General features: G+C 41.3%; 1 protein-coding gene across 1 annotated transcript in view; it reads right to left on the minus strand.

Annotated features, from left to right (window-relative positions):
* The window catches only part of MOV10L1 (Mov10 like RNA helicase 1), an 82,704-nt gene that overhangs the window by 45,788 nt on the left and 21,002 nt on the right, over positions 1 to 15,914 (minus strand). The window contains exons 9-15 of the mRNA XM_074942381.1: positions 7,987 to 8,181; positions 6,965 to 7,079; positions 3,235 to 3,412; positions 2,324 to 2,394; positions 1,694 to 1,785; positions 858 to 916; positions 19 to 134 (exon numbers count right to left, since the gene is read on the minus strand). Coding sequence (XP_074798482.1) covers positions 19 to 134; positions 858 to 916; positions 1,694 to 1,785; positions 2,324 to 2,394; positions 3,235 to 3,412; positions 6,965 to 7,079; positions 7,987 to 8,181 — 826 coding nt within the window. The remainder of the gene's footprint in view (positions 1 to 18; positions 135 to 857; positions 917 to 1,693; positions 1,786 to 2,323; positions 2,395 to 3,234; positions 3,413 to 6,964; positions 7,080 to 7,986; positions 8,182 to 15,914) is intronic.

Raw genomic sequence — 15,914 nt, forward strand, 5'->3', positions numbered from 1 at the left:
CATTTATAGTAGATTTACCTTATCTTTCTTCTTGGTATACTGTTCACGATCAGCAGCAACAGTACGACATCCCATATTATTCCAAGTCTTGACAACTTGTGGGGATTGTAAAACCAGAGTATTTGGAAATAACACTTTGGGTTTAAGGAAGGGAAAAAGAATTTTTTTTTTGAAAATGCATTTTACATGGCTCTATCAATATAGATACATTAAGATACTTACTGTCAGTGTTTAATTATAACTGAATCATCAGCTTCTTTCCTTGCACTTTGAATTAGCTGTGTCCAATTTATGAAAATTTGATGTAAAAAACCCTAGGTATGGTGAGGGAGGAATTGGAAGGTAAAACTGAAATCCATGTTTACATTTCTGTAGTCTGTAGAGCTGATCAGAAATGTGCAACTCTTTTCGATAAAAAGGCCATTATATTTAGCCAACTCTAACAGAGGAGGATTACGTAAAAAGTTAAAAGGGAATTCTGCATCTTCCTTATATTCCCAGCTTGGGTAAATTGGGAAAAATGCAGGAGGAAGTCCTGCAGAACTCTTTCACATTGTGCAAAACAACATAGTGGCACCAGTAGTTAGAAATTGATTAGATATGTTAGTTCTAATTGGAGTCAAACTGCTTTCCTCATGTAGAGACACCACAGAGAGAAAATCAGTTTTCATAGTGGTTGCTCTGTGACAAAGAATTGCTCCTCTCTCAACAAAGATACGGGGTACTTTAGATGAATGAATAGAAGCCCCAGTGAAACACTGCATTTTGAAATCTGACCAAAAGAGTACAGTACATTAACTTCACATCAGTATTTTCTGAAGGGGAGGAAAAATGCCCTCACGCTATTGGAAGGTTACCTTTTTCACCCAGATAGATGCCTTGTTCAACTGCAAACTGGCATCGCCTGCTGGTAGTCCTGTCAACAGGATAGCAATAGTATGGATTAAACTAAAAACTAAAGTTTTCATAGAATACAGCAATACTCATTTCCTCTCTGAATCAATGCTATATATCAAAGACTTAAATGAAATATTAAGCCTCTATAACCATGTATTTCTTCCCTCAATTCCTGTTTTCATGTGGTATTTAGCTGAAGGATTACTTGGTCAAGTTTCTTTTATAGGCATATTTCACCAAACTTTAAAATAGATAGATTGATAAAATATGAAAAGTGTTTCTCATTAAAAGGACAAAATAAGTTACCTGGAATTTCAGAGATAAGCAGGATAGGAAGATATTTTTCCTTAAAAAACAAAAAACCCAACTCGTTTTTATTAAGGAAGATGAAGTGATGAATTTTTAGGGAAAATAATGTTTTCTAAGCAAGTTTTGATGTTGGCAGCATACTAAAAATAACATAGTGAAGTCAATATCAGCCATTCTTGTCCTGCTCTGATGCCACAAAGTTATTTCAATTACAGAGTCCAATTTTCCATTGCCTGGCTCCTAGAATAGTCATTTACATGTAAAAGAATGTGTGTAAAAATGTAAATCACTCCCTTTCTGATTTGATAGCATTTTGCAGAGATATTAATGAGTACAGAAGATGCCAGGCAGTGGACTATCCAGTTCTTAGATTTTGTTTGTCCTTTTCTTTCATGTGAACTTTTCAGAATTAAGCAAATGGTCATGTAATAAGACTAACATAATAAAGGACAGCGAAATACAGCTTTTTAAAAGTCTACAAAAATACCTATTGAATGCAAATTCTACATCCATGGGTTCAGAGTTGTAAGCCTGTTCAAACTCTGGGTTAAGTCTCAGCGTAACGTCTTCATCGTGAATCTGTTTTAAAGGGGGGGGGGGGGGGGAAGACAGTTTATTAGTCCTGTAGGATTTGAGGGCACTCAGCACTCCATAGGATCAGATCCCTTATGTTTGAAAAATCTCCTGGAACATTTGTTCATACTAGTTAAAAACAAAAAATGGATAACATCTACCATATAATTTCATAAAAAGAAAAAAGAAAAGGAGTACTTGTGGCACCTTAGAGACTAACCAGTTTAAGTACTCCTTTTCTTTTTTCTTTTTACGAATACAGACTAACACGGCTGTTACTCTGAAACCTGTCATATAATTTCATATTTCTATATAAGAGTTTTACAGAGTTTGCTTTTAATGGGTGAAATTTGTGGTGTTGAGAAGAAGCAAAAGCTTCTGTCTTCCAAGTACACAGTATGAAATAAAGTAGAATCAATAATTTGGGGGAGAGTAACTGAAATGAATCCAGGTTCACAAAAGATAAACAATTACTCCTTTAACTCTCAGTTTCCCCTTAGTTTTGTGGGCTACTGTTTTTAAGCAGAAAAGCTAACTCACTCACCTCAGTAACATAGGCAATGTACTCTATTATATGCTCAGAGTAGTCTTGACTTTTTAATATCACTTTGTCACCTAGTTTTAAAAAAAGTTAAATACAATGTTTAGTATAAAAATACTGTTACCAGATATTGGAAAATTCTCACTGAAATACTACCCACTGGTGTGTGTGTGTGTGTGTGTGTGTGTGGGGGGGGGGGAAATACAGTGAAACTTAATGAGTTTCAAGGGTCCTGCAAACTCACCAACAAAGGGACATCACTGAAGATGATGCATCTGTGCACAGCTGAGCTCAATTTAGTCTTATGTTCTTAAAATTGGAATACCTAGTTTTGTGTGTGTGTGTGTGTGTGTGTGTGTGTGTGTGTGTGTGTGTGTGTGTGTGTGTAAGTGTAAGTGTAAGTAAGTAATACTTCTAAGACACCTACTGTGGTATGCGACTAACACGGTTTCGGCACTATTTATTGGAAACAACATCCCGCACAATGCAACGGATTTCAAAAATTCTGACCTCAAAAAGTTAACTCCTTTAACCTGGTTTTACATTTAGCCTCTCACATGTTCTCTAATTTAGTATACTACTAAACAGTACAGTATATTTTCTATGTAAAACCCAATCAATTACTGTACATCAGAATCCTATACCAGGACAAGCCATGAAAGCACACAGAAACACATGCACTGTCTCTTCAAAGCATAACATCTCCAGATATCAAACATTCTGAGGCACTGTAATAAAATATATTGGCATAATGTTCTATTTATCTAGGTGCCAGGGTTAATACCTGTCTCTTCAAATGTTTTTTAATAGAAAACATGGAAAAGATAAAATGCATCAATTTCTATTGTGTAGATTGAGAATATTGATCATCTTGCTATTCAGCTTTAACAATTTTATTAAGTGTAAACCATCACCTGCATATAAGGAAGGCCTTCCCTCTGCCAACCCTGGCACTTCCAGCACCAAGAAGTTTCCATTCTTTTTCAAAATGATTCCACTCATGCTAAATTCTTTGATCTCCATTTCAGCATGGATCTCCTCAAGCCACAGCAGGGTAGAAAGGTTTGCTTTATAGTTAGACAGATTCAGTCGCTGAAAATTAAAAAAAAGTAAGTTATGCGTATTGCAATAGTGTCTAGAAGCCGCAACAAAAATCTGAGTCCCTTGTGTTAGGCGCCATACAAAATACATATGAAGACACAGTCCCTGCCCCAAAAGGTGTACACCCTAAGTAGACAACAACAGACAAAGGTATGGGAGAACAGAGGCACAGAATGACATGACTTGCCGAACGTCACAGAGAAGTTAGTGGCAGAGCTGGAAACATAACTCAAGTCTCCCAGTTCAGTGCCTTATCCACTAATGAAAGGTACCAAGTGATAATGGGAATTTTGGAAGAGCATCAGCCTTAATTTACCATTTTCATGTACGTGAACACGGATTTTCAGAAGAGCCTAAGCTGGTTAGGCACCCAAATCCCATTGAAGTTCAAGAATTCCCTTTGGTTCCTTTGAAAAATCTAAGCCACCGTACTTCTACACTTTTTGCATTATAATCTGAGAGATGTCCTAAAAATCATCTTAAAGGGTAAATACAGAAGTATCCTGGTTTTAGCTGTATTGTATTTAGATCACACTACTAATTTTGTAACGAAAACTAGTAGTTCCAAAAATACCTAAGATTTCGTATTTGACCTTTAAGCAAGCATAAAGTTCTCAGAGACCCTTTTTTTCTAAAACCAAATACCGACTCCTGCACCCTAAAACAACATGCTGAACTTCTAGGAGAAAATAAGAGAGAGAATGAACTATTGGAAGAGTCAGAAGGTCTTAATTAAATAATTTTAATAAGAGTTAAATACAAGCAAACATTTTTTAAACTCCTTTCTTTCAAAAGAAGAAAGCAAAATCCAGTACTGGTACTAAAAAGCAGACAAAGGAATTGTAGTTCTTGGTATCAGGGAAGCTAGTGGTTCATAGGAAATGGATAAGGTAAAAAATGTTACTGATTTATGCAGTTCAAAAGACGCTTTTAAAAACAATAGCAACGGCAAATAGCATTCAGGCTACCCTAGTTCCTTGTAACTTCCGAGGGGAAAAGAGCGTGGGACTTATTTTAGACCACTTATTTTTCAACTGGCCAACATTACTCACGTTTACGCTGCCAAGGCAGGCATGCCATTGCACAGCTGGAAGAACACTGGCTGAAAGAATCCCCCTGTCAAACATTACTCCAAGAGGGAACCACTTATGACACTTAACAACAGAGGATGTGGAGAGAGCAGCCCAGGATAGATAGAAATGGTAGAATCTTGTTTGAGCCCTAAACTATTTCGGACAGTGCAGGAAGGATTCAAATTCAGATTACCCTGCGATTCTCACCTTTTTCCCAAATCACAAATAAAACAGAAATGCAGAAGCAGCAGCACTAGCAGATTAACAAATACCGTCACTGCATTCTGTGCCACATGTTTAGCAGCAGATTTAGCTTATCACAGGGGTTCTCAAACTGTGGGTTGAGACCCCCAAAGTGGGTCGTGATCTTGTTTTAATGGAGTCGCCAGGACCGGCATTAGACTTGCTGGGGCTCAGGGTCGAAGTAAAAGCCCAAGCGCTACCACTTGGGCCAAAACCAAACTCTGAGAGCTTCATCCTTGGGTGGTGGGACTCAGGCTTTGGCTTCGGCCCTGGAAGATGAAGATCAGGTTACAGGCCCCCACCCAGGGCGGTGGGGCTCAGGGCTTTGGTCCCCACTCCTGGGGTCATGCAGTAATATTTGCTGTCAGAAGGGGGTCGCGGTGCAATGAAGTTTGAGAACCCCTGGCTTATCACAAGGCTAAAATACAGAGATCATTCTTGGCTTGTGAAAGACTGGCATGCGTCAGAGCATACAGGTCATTTGGAGTTTCTTGGAAGCAGTCTCATGGCCCTGGTGTCTTATTGCAATGCCTCAGTTGTACCCTTCAGAAGCCACTTGTCAAGTCAGACAACAGATTTTTTTGTTAAATCACAATCGGGATTTCAGAGTCCTAGGTTAGAGCCCTCTCTGAGCTGAAGCAGTTATGCTTAGACCATAAAAAGGTAGCTGGGTGATTCTGAAGGAGACACAAGGGCATGCTGACCAGAAGCCAGGACTTTGAGCTCTGTAGACAAAGAGCTGCCATGTTTATGGCTGTTTGGAGTTTATAAAAATTACCAATATGCACAAAGGGAATGTGACCAGAGAGTTTGCTGGTTTACGTTATGTTGGTTGAACAGCAGTCCTTTAAAATAATCCAGAAACCAGAGAGGATTCCTCCACCCCTCCCAAAAAACCAATAACCCCTCAAATCTTCTGTGAACTCTTTCTCCAACCATTTAGACTCAGGCCTTGACACAGGGAATTTTGGGGAAGAGCTGGGACACTGATGAGTTGTGAAACACTGTATCATCCAGACAGCAGTATAGTAATAAACTCTCTAGAGCTGCTCCAGCCTACTTCACAAACCCTGTCCTTCTCCTCCTACCTATTCCTGTTAATCCTGTGCCTACTTCCTCTCTGTTCTTCCCCACAACCATACACTGCTAGTTCAAGAAACATGTTCTTTTGCAGCTCTGGCATCTGAGATGGCCTTTTCCATATGGCACTCTAATATACTCCCCAACCATTTTCAAATTCTCACTTGCCTAGGCCTTCTAATTTCTTCTCTGGCTCAGGGCCTGCAATACACTGACTCCCACTAAAGTCAAGAGAGCATCTACCAGGATCAGACTCTTACTTTGTAACTAGATTTTGTAGACCTACATGATAACTATTATTAAGGCTACATTTTAGTCACAGGTATTTTTAGTAAAAGTCATGAACAGGTAACGGGCAGTAAACAAAAATTCATGGCCTGTGACCTGTCCATGACTTTTACTATATACCCCTAACTAAAACTTGGGAGGGGGGGGGCAACGGGGGCTTTCAGGAAGCAGTGCAGGGGCACCATGGGTACTGGGGGGTGGTGGCCCAAGACCCCCACTAGTGCGGGGGGGGGGAGGGGAGAGGAAGAGAAACAGCGGCCCGGGACCCCTGCTGGGACTGTAGGAAGAGGGTTGGAAGGGCTGGCAGGCTCCCTACCTGGCTTCGTGTGTCCCTGCAGCTCCTAGAGGGAGGGGTCACAAGGGGCTCTCTGCACGCTGCTCCCAGCACAAGTGCCAGCTCCATAGCTCCCATTGACCGGGAACAGCAGCTAATGGGAGCTGCAGGGGTGGGAACTGCAGAGCCCCCTGGCCCTTCTGGCTAGGAGCTGCAGGGACATGCCGGTGGGAGCCCCCCCACCCCAAGGTAAGTGCTGCCCCGCACCTCAACCACCTGCTCATAGCCCTGACCTCCCTCCCACACACCTAAACTGCTGCTGCGGGCAGCCCCTGAGCCAGCACTGGCCACTGCAGAAGTTACAGTGGTCACAAAGTCATGGAATCGTGACTTCCATGACAGACATGCAGCCTTAACCAATATATATATATATATATATATATATATATATATATATATATATATATATATATACAAAAAACAAAGAAAGCAGCTACACAGGAGTATTTTTTGTATGTGTTCAGGTTGGCATTCAAAAAGATGCAAAGAGATATTTTACACTTGCATATATGTGTGCACTCATACCTCTGCAAGGAGAGGTTGAAAAGTCAGTATGTCCGATTTTTGCTCCACACATTTTCTTAATCTATCCGGTATGGGATAGTGTGGTAGGAAACTTGGAAGAAATCTTCTACAACTTCTAAAATAAGAATTCAAAGTTACTTCAAGTCAGTATTTTTAGGTTGCACAAAGTAGTTCTTACAAACTGAACTGAGCTGGTTAGTGTGGATTTCTTTACTAAAGAGTAAGAACAAAACTCAAGATTCTGTAGTTACTAAAGTAAGCATAAGTTTGAAAAAAAAAAAAAAAAAAAAGATTCACATAAAGGACCACAAGTTAGCAAACACCATCCTCAAGGCTACAAAGACAGCAATACGAAAGCGCAAGTACAGTAAATGAAACTTTTCCAGTTTAGGTTCAAATAAAAACAAGGAACAGAAGTTTGCTACACTGGGGTGGGGAAGAGAATGTTGTTATAGAAGCATGTTTTACTTTCAAACGTTATGACCCCAACTTTTTCCTCCCTAACAAAGGTGTCATGGTGAACAATTTAATGTTAGTTACAGTTTTAGAGTATCTGGTTAAAATGTATTTTGTCTGTTGTGAAAATGTACTTATCTAAGGACCGCTTCCAGTTTTTCATTCAAGAAATTTCTAGTTTGTATTGCCAAGACCCAGTTACATCAAATGACTTGACCAATGTCTCACGTATCAGTAATTCAGTCAAGGGATTTCCTGGGTTTCTGTCTTGCTGTCTAAAACACCATTAGATTGCACCACTCCTACCAGTGCGTGCACTCTGGCAACACCTTTAGTTTTAATTAGCCTCTAGCTCATTCATAAATGTATAACATGCAGCAGTAGGACAGTTTGTGAATCATAAGAAAAACATCTATAAAGAAAGTTCAAATAGTTTGCTGAACAGGGAAAAACTATTTCAGTCAACGGAGCTCTGAAGAAAAACCCCCGTTTTTATTTCTTTTTCCAGTTTCCCTTTCCATATCCTTCATATTTGACACAGCTGAATGTGGATTATTTGCTAGTACCTTTTGCGTTCTGTTACAGCCACTGTAGTCTTCATGTGCTGTAACTCCGGAATAACTTTATGCTTTCTTAGGGAGAATGGTTCAGTGGCTGCTATTAGAGATTCCTCTTCATTTATTACAGTTACTTCAATGTAGCGTCCAATAATAAAATCAGAAAAACAAAGCAACAGAAGTTCTTTGCAGCGGCCAAGGTTTCTTTAAGTAAACAAGCAAAAATAAGTTAGGTTTTTCAAAACGACAGATTTTACTTATCGGTTCAGTGATCACAATATTGTTGAAAGAGACTGATTAGGTTTTGAGGGACCTCCCTAAATATCAAGTAATGGCTGATATAGAAGAATTCGTCACATTCACAAAATTTTAAAGAGTTTTAGTTGAGTCCAGCTAACATTCCCTAAAAGTAAAGTTTAAAAAAAATCTAAGCACTAAAAAAGTCCAAATATTAACAAGCCTGACCTTGAAAAAAAGTTTAAAGGGGAACTGTGCTTTAGAACAGAAGTACCAGTCTGAAAATTTTGTACCTACTATAATCACAAGTACACCCTTGTGATTACTAAAACTGAATGGAGTTAGCCAAAAGTATATCCTGTGTACAGTCACTCCACTGCTGAAAGGTCCTCATCCAGGATGCATCTCATTACACAGCAGCAAAAACTCTGCTCTTCTGGAGGTCTATGTTCCTCTGCATGGACCTCCAGGAGCTGACAGAGCTAGTGAGGAAGAGGGAAGTCCCAGCCTGACCCCTCAAAGACAAGCATTTCCTGTCAGCAGAGGAAGTGGCAACAAGGGGAGTGCAAATTCCTGCAAAGGAGAGTTTGAGGAGCTTATGCTCCAGACTATCAGAGCTCTTATCCACACAACCTATCCTTTAATTTCTTTCCAGGTTCTGTCCCAGCACCAAATTTTCTCCTCACCTCTTCAACACATATAACTTAGTTCTGATCCTCTACCCCCAACCCCCAGCTGTCTGACTCTTAACTAGCCCTCCCACTGAAATTTACAACAAACATTAAGTCCCAGATCAACAAAGGTGTGTAGGCTCCTTACTGTCACTGTAATTAGGAGCCTAAATATCTTTGAGGATCTGGGCTTACGTGCCTATAAAGGTGCTCAGCCTTATACAAAACAACCACCCAATGATTTCCAAGCCCCCCACTTATCCCACACCTGTTGCCTCCCTAAAGCTTCAGCATCCTCTTACCATTCTTTCTCATGAAGATATGTAGAGTTATCCAATCCACATATAGTAGGGTCCCAATCTGTATTTCTCCTTCAGAGGTGGGTTTCACAAACAGATCCTACCCTAAAAGAAGGTTTTTCTCCAATTTCTGTAAGGCCTACTCTATCTTAAACAGCTCTCATAAAAACTGGAAATTTAAGTTGCTGCACCATTGTTTTCGTGACAGTGCAGCAATGGAGATAGTACAATTTTATCCTGTTTTTCCATGTTTTAAATTAGAATCACACAAGTATGATGCACATTTATAACACTGTTTCACAAAAATAAAATATTTTGCATGGCATGTGGCTCCGTTATTAAACTGAAGAGTTTTCTTTAAATCAGCTAACGTCATAGATATTTAGGTCAGAAGGGACCATTATGATCATCTAGTCTGACCTCCTGCACAACGCAGGCCACAGAATTTCACCCACCACTCCTGCAAAAAGCCTCACACCTATATCTGTGCTATTGAAGTCCTCAAATAGTAGTTTAAAGACTTCAAGGAGCAGAGAATCCTCCAGCAAGTGACCCGTGCCCCATGCTACAGAGGAAGGCGAAAAACCTCCAGGGCCTCTTCCAATCTGCCCTGGAGGAAAATTCCTTCCCGACCACAAATATGGCGATCAGCTAAACCCTGAGCATATGGGCAAGATTCACAAGCCAGATACTACAGAAAATTCTTTCCTGGGTAACTCAGATCCCATCCATCTAATATCCCATCACAGGCAATTGGGCCTATTTACCATGAATATTTAATTACCAAAACCATGTTATCCCATCATACCATCTCCTCCATAAACTTATCGAGTTTAATCTTAAAACCAGATAGATCTTTTGCCCCCACTGCTTCCCTTGGAAGGCTATTCCAAAACTTCACTCCTCTGATGGTTAGAAACCTTCGTCTAATTTCTAGTCTAAATTTCCTGGTGGCCAGTTTATATCCATTTGTTCTTGTGTCCACATTTGTACTGAGCTTAAATAATTCCTCTCCCTCTCTGGTATTTATCCCTCTGATATATTTAGAGAGAGCAATCATCTCCCCCCTCAACCTTCTTTTAGTTAGGCTAAACAAGCCAAGCTCCCCGAGTCTCCTTTCATAAGACAAGTTTTCCATTCCTCGGATCATCCTAGTAGCCCTTCTCTGTACCTGTTCCAGTTTGAATTCATCCTTCTTAAACATGGGAGACCAGAACTGCACACAGTATTCCAGGGGAGGCTCACCAGTGCCTTGTATAACGGTACTAAAACCTCCTTATCTCTACTGGAAATACCTCTCCTGATGCATCCCAAGACCGCATTAGCTTTTTTCATGGCCATATCACATTGGCGGCTCACAGTCATCCTATGATCAACCAATACGCCAAGGTCCTTCTCCTCCTCCGTTACTTCTAATTGATGCGTCCCTAGCTTATAACTAAAATTCTTGGTATTAATCCCTAAATGCATGACCTTACACTTCTCACTATTAAATTTCATCCTATTACTATTACTCCAGTTTACAAGGTCATCCAGATCCTCCTGTAAGATATCCCTGTCCTTCTCTAAATTGGCAATACCTCCCAGCTTTGTATCATCCGCAAACTTTATTAGCACACTCCCACTTTTTGTGCAAAGGTCAGTAATAAAAAGATTAAATAAGACTGGTCCCAAAACCGATCCTTGAGGAACTCCACTGGTAACCTCCCTCCAGCCTGACAGTTCACCTTTCAGTAGGACCCGTTGTAGTCTCCCCTTTAACCAATTCCTTATCCACCTTTCAATTTTCCTATTGATCCCCATCTTATCCAATTTAACTAATAATTCCCCATGTGGCACAGTATCAAATGCCTTACTGAAATCTAGGTAAATTAGATCCATTGCGTTTCCTTTGTCTAAAAAATCTGTTACTTTCTCAAAGAAGGAGATCAGGTTGGTTTGGCATGATCTACCTTTTGTAAAACCATGTTGTATTTTGTCCCATTTACCATTGACTTCAATGTCCTTAACTACCTTCTCCTTCAAAATTTTTTCCAAGACCTTGCATACTACAGATGTCAAACTAACAGGCCTATAATTACCCGGATCACTTTTTTCCCTTTCTTAAAAATAGGAAATATGTTAGCAATTCTCCAATCATACGGTACAACCCCTGAGTTTACAGATTCATTAAAAATTCTTGCTAATGGGCCTGCAATTTCTTGTGCCAATTCCTTTAATATTCTTGGATGAAGATTATCTGGGCCCCCCGATTTAGTCCCACTAAGCTGTTTGAGTTTCACTTCTACCTCAAATATGGTCATGTCTACCTCCATATCCTCATTCCCATTTGTCATGCTACCATTATCCCTAAGATCCTCTTTAGTCTTATTAAAGACTGAGGCAAAGTATTTGTTTAGATATTGGGCCATGCCTAGATTATCCTTGACCTCCACTCCATCCTCAGTGTTTAGCGGTCCCACTTCTTCTTTCTTTGTTTTCTTATTTATATGGCTATAGAACCTTTTACTATTGGTTTTAATTCGCTTTGCAAGGTCCAACTCTACTTGACTTTTAGCTTGTCTCACTTTACCCCTACATGTTCTGACCTCAATAAGGTATCTTTCCTTGCTGATCCCTCCCTTCTTCCACTCCCTGTATGCTTTCTGCTTTTTCTTAATCACCTCTCTGAGATGCTTGCTCTTCCAGCTTGGTCTACAACTCCTGTCTATGAATTTTTTCCCCTTTCTTGGGATGCAGGCTTCCGATAGCTTCTGCAGCTTTGATTTAAAATAATCCCAGGCCTCCTCTACCTTTAGATCCATAAATTCCTCAGTCCAATCCACTTCCCTAACTGATTTCCTTAATTTTTGAAAGTCAGCCCTTTTGAAATAAAAAACCCTAGTTGCAGATTTATTTTTGTTAATCCTTCCTGTGAAGCAGAATCTGTGTGCTCTACACAGTTAAATTACAGAAATCCAATATGTAGGCAAACAAAAAAAGTAGAGTTTCCAGAACAGCTCAGTTTTGAGTATCCCAGGACAGAGTATTTATAAAGCTCAGGATCTTAAAAACTATCCATAAAAATATACACTCTGGGTATTTTTTGCTCAAAGACAGACCATGTCTTACTAGTGTTATTAAAACATGGACTCACTCATTCTGCTTTGTCGATTTACTTCTTTACCCTCAAAAAAAACCTGAAAAAACTGTTACGCATCTTTTCCTAACTGTTGTTCTTTGAGATGTGTTGCTTATGTCCATTCCCATGTAGGTGTGTGCACGCCACGTGCACAGTCACAGAAAGATTTTTCCCTCAGTAGTATCTATTGGGTCAGCCCCAGTGCGCCCTAGAGTTGCACCCTCATGGCGCTATATAGGGGCCTGCCACCCCACCACCCCTTCAGTTCCTTCTTGCAGGCAACTCTGACAAAGGAGTAGGAGGGTAGGCTTGGGAATGACACGACATCTCAAAGAACAATAGTTATGGAAAGGTTAGTAATAATTTTTTCTTTGTTGTGGGCTTGCTCATGTCCATTCCCATGCAGGTGATTCCCAAGCAGATAGACGAAGTGGGTTCAGAGTTCAACAACAAGCAGACTGTAGCACTGCTTTGCCAAATCCAGCATCATCTCTGGCCTGCTGCGTGATGGCATAATGGGTTGCAAAGGTGTGGACTGAAGACCATGTGGCTGCTCTACAGATATCGTGGATGGGAACCTGTGCCACGAATGCTAGTGAAGATGCTTGCGCCCTTGTGAAGCGGGCTGCCAGTGCCAGAGAAGGGACCTTTGCCAAGTCATAGCACATGTGAATACACGAGGTAATCCATGAAGAAATTCTTTAGGCTGAGACTGGGAGGCCCTTCATCCTATCAGCCACTGCTACAAAGAGCTGAGTAGTCCTCCTAAACTATCTGACCCTATCTAGGTAAAAACCAGCATCCACCTGATGTCTAGCGCATGGCACCTCTGCTCCTGGCTATTGGCAGGTGGCTTCAGGAAGAACACAAGGAGGAAAACCTCCTGGTTATTGTGGAACTGCAATACCATCTGTCAAGGCTGAATCCCCACTCTGTCACTCCAAGTGCAGAAAGTGGGGGCCTGGAAGGATTCTAAAAATGAACACTTGCCACTCCAGGCTTATATTAAGCACCCAAGGCCACAGCTTTTCTCTGCCCTTGGTTTGGTAAATGCTGCCACCACCCAAATGCAAAAAAACCCCAAACCCTTGGACCCAGGAAGAAACACTTGGGAATTCCTCCCTGTGGGGTACCCTTAAGCTCTCCCCCCCCCCGGCCCCGGGGAAAAGCTGAGAAAGAAAACAAAGGAAATTAGCTGGTGGCAACAGCTAATCAAACAGCATATGCACAAAGCTCTTAGGACACCAAAAATCCAATCCCATAATTAAAAAAGGTAAAATTTATTAAAAACAAAAATATATATCTGGAACTTAGGCTTTTGCTAGATTTTAAAAGAGCAATTCCAAAAATCAAGTACTCAAAATAGCTTTCTTTGGGGGTTCAGCTTAAAGGTTACAAGCAAACAAAAGCATCCGGAGTTAGCACAGAAGAGTCCACAAGCCAACAAGAAATAACCCTAATTGCATCTTTTTAGACATTCACTAATTTTCTTACATATCTGAGGCTTCAGATAAGTAGGTTCAAGGTATGAATTGATCATACCTGGCTTAAAGCTGCTTACAGCATTGCTGCTCCGTGGCCCTGCAGCCCAGAGACCACCACACAAAGGGAAAGTTTCTTTCCCAATTTTAAAAAGTTCTACCTTCCCATTGGCTCTTTTGGTCAGGTGTCCACTCCTTTTCTTTTACCTGTGGGACTGTTAACCCTTTACAGATAAAGCAAGCAGAGAACAGACCAAGAGGGATTTTACAGCTAACTGGCTGGCTGGGTGTCCATCAAAGGGAGCTACTCCCCCTCACTTCATGGATCACACGCCTCCCAAATCACAGACAGTGCTGGCCAGTCTGGTTCAGGTTGGGTCCACACCAGCTGGGATTTCTTCCTGGAGGTTTAGGAAAGAGTTAATAAGATACATGCACCTCTAATTTTACTAATAATTACATGAAGAACTAAACAGTACTTTTTACATTTTAAGAACTACAATGACTTAGAATGCAGGGACATTTTTACCTGGCTGATTCTGGGAAACCTTCCCAGGAGAGTGAATCAGCCACTTTGTTAGAGGCTCCTGAAATGTGCTGTATTTCAAAATCAAAGTCTTGGAGAGCTACATTCCACCGAAGAAGTTTCCTGTTAGTCTCTCTGACTGTGTGAAGCCACTTCAGTACAGCACAGTCAGTCTGCAGGTAGAACTGCCATCCCCAAATATATGGGCGTAGCTTCTCCAGAGCATACACAATAGCGTAACATTCTTTTTCTGAGACTGACTAGTGGCTTTCCCTCTCAGAAAGTTTTTTTGCTGAGAAACACGACAGGATGGAATTGTTGATCTGGTCCTTCCTTCATTAAAACTGCTCCCACACCACGCTTGGACGCATCTGTGGTTACAACAAACGGTTGGTTGAAGTCCGGGACCCTCAGTACAGGGTCCGCCTTAAACTGGTTAAAGGCTTTCTGACACTTCTCAGTCCACTGAACTGCATTTGGCTGTTTTTTCTTGGTCAGGTCTGTCAGTGGGCTGGCAATTTGGCTGTAGTTTGGTACAAATAGTCAGTAATACCCGGCCAAGCCCAAGAAGGATTGGACCTGCTTTTTGACTGAGGGACAGGCCAATTATGGATAGCATTTACCTTAGCCTGTAGGGGGTTGATAGTACCTTGACCCACCTCGTGTCCAAGGTACGTTACCCTGTTTAGGCCTATCTGACACTTTTTGGCCTTAACAGTTAGTCCTGCCTCCCTTATGCGTTGGAAGACAGTTTGGAGGTTTTCCAGGGGGTTCTGCCCATGAATCTGAGAATATAGCCACATCGTCAAGGTAGGCAACTGCAAATTCCCCAAATCCAGCCAGGTTGTTATCTACCAATCTCTGGAAGGTGGCGGGTGCCTAAGCAAAAGCTTAAGTTCCACATGTATTTTTTTCCTTTTTGTTTTTAAATAAAATGTACCTTTTTTAAGAACAGGATTGGATTTTTGGTGCCCTAAGAGGTTTGTGCTTGTTTGATTAGCTGGTAGCACAGCTAATTTCCTTTGTTTTCTTTCTCAGCTCCTCCCCGGGGGTGTGTGTGTGAGAAATAGCTTGAGGGTACCCCACAGGGAGGGATTCCCAAGTGTTTCTTCCTGGGTCCAAGGATTTTTTTTTTTGTCATTTGGGTGGTGGCAGCATTTACCAAGCGAAGGTCAGAGAAAGGCTGTAACCCAGGTAAAGCAAGCAGAGAACAGACCAAGCTGAACCTTGTCCTTGATGAAAACTGTGTAGGGTGGTTCTGAAGTGAGGGCCCTGATTTATGAGACCCTCCTGCCCGCTCTGATGGCTATGAGGAAAGCCACTTTCCATAAGTAGAGCAAAGAGCATGCCACCAAAGGCTCAAATGGTGCCCCCGTCAGTCTTGAGGAGGGCCAAGTTAAGATCCCAAGGCGGGACTGTCTATTTTACCTGTGGGTAGAGTCTGTCCAGTCCTTTAAGAAAACGGCTACAGAACACGATAGCAAAGATGGACCTGCCACTCAACCTGGGTGGAAGGCCAAGATAGCTGCCAGGTGCACCCTAATCGAAGACGCAGACAATCCTGGATGTTTTAGATGTAACCAATAGTCGGTATTGTAGTTC

This window comes from Natator depressus, chromosome 1, assembly GCF_965152275.1.
Source record: "Natator depressus isolate rNatDep1 chromosome 1, rNatDep2.hap1, whole genome shotgun sequence".
NCBI lineage: Eukaryota > Metazoa > Chordata > Testudines > Cheloniidae > Natator > Natator depressus.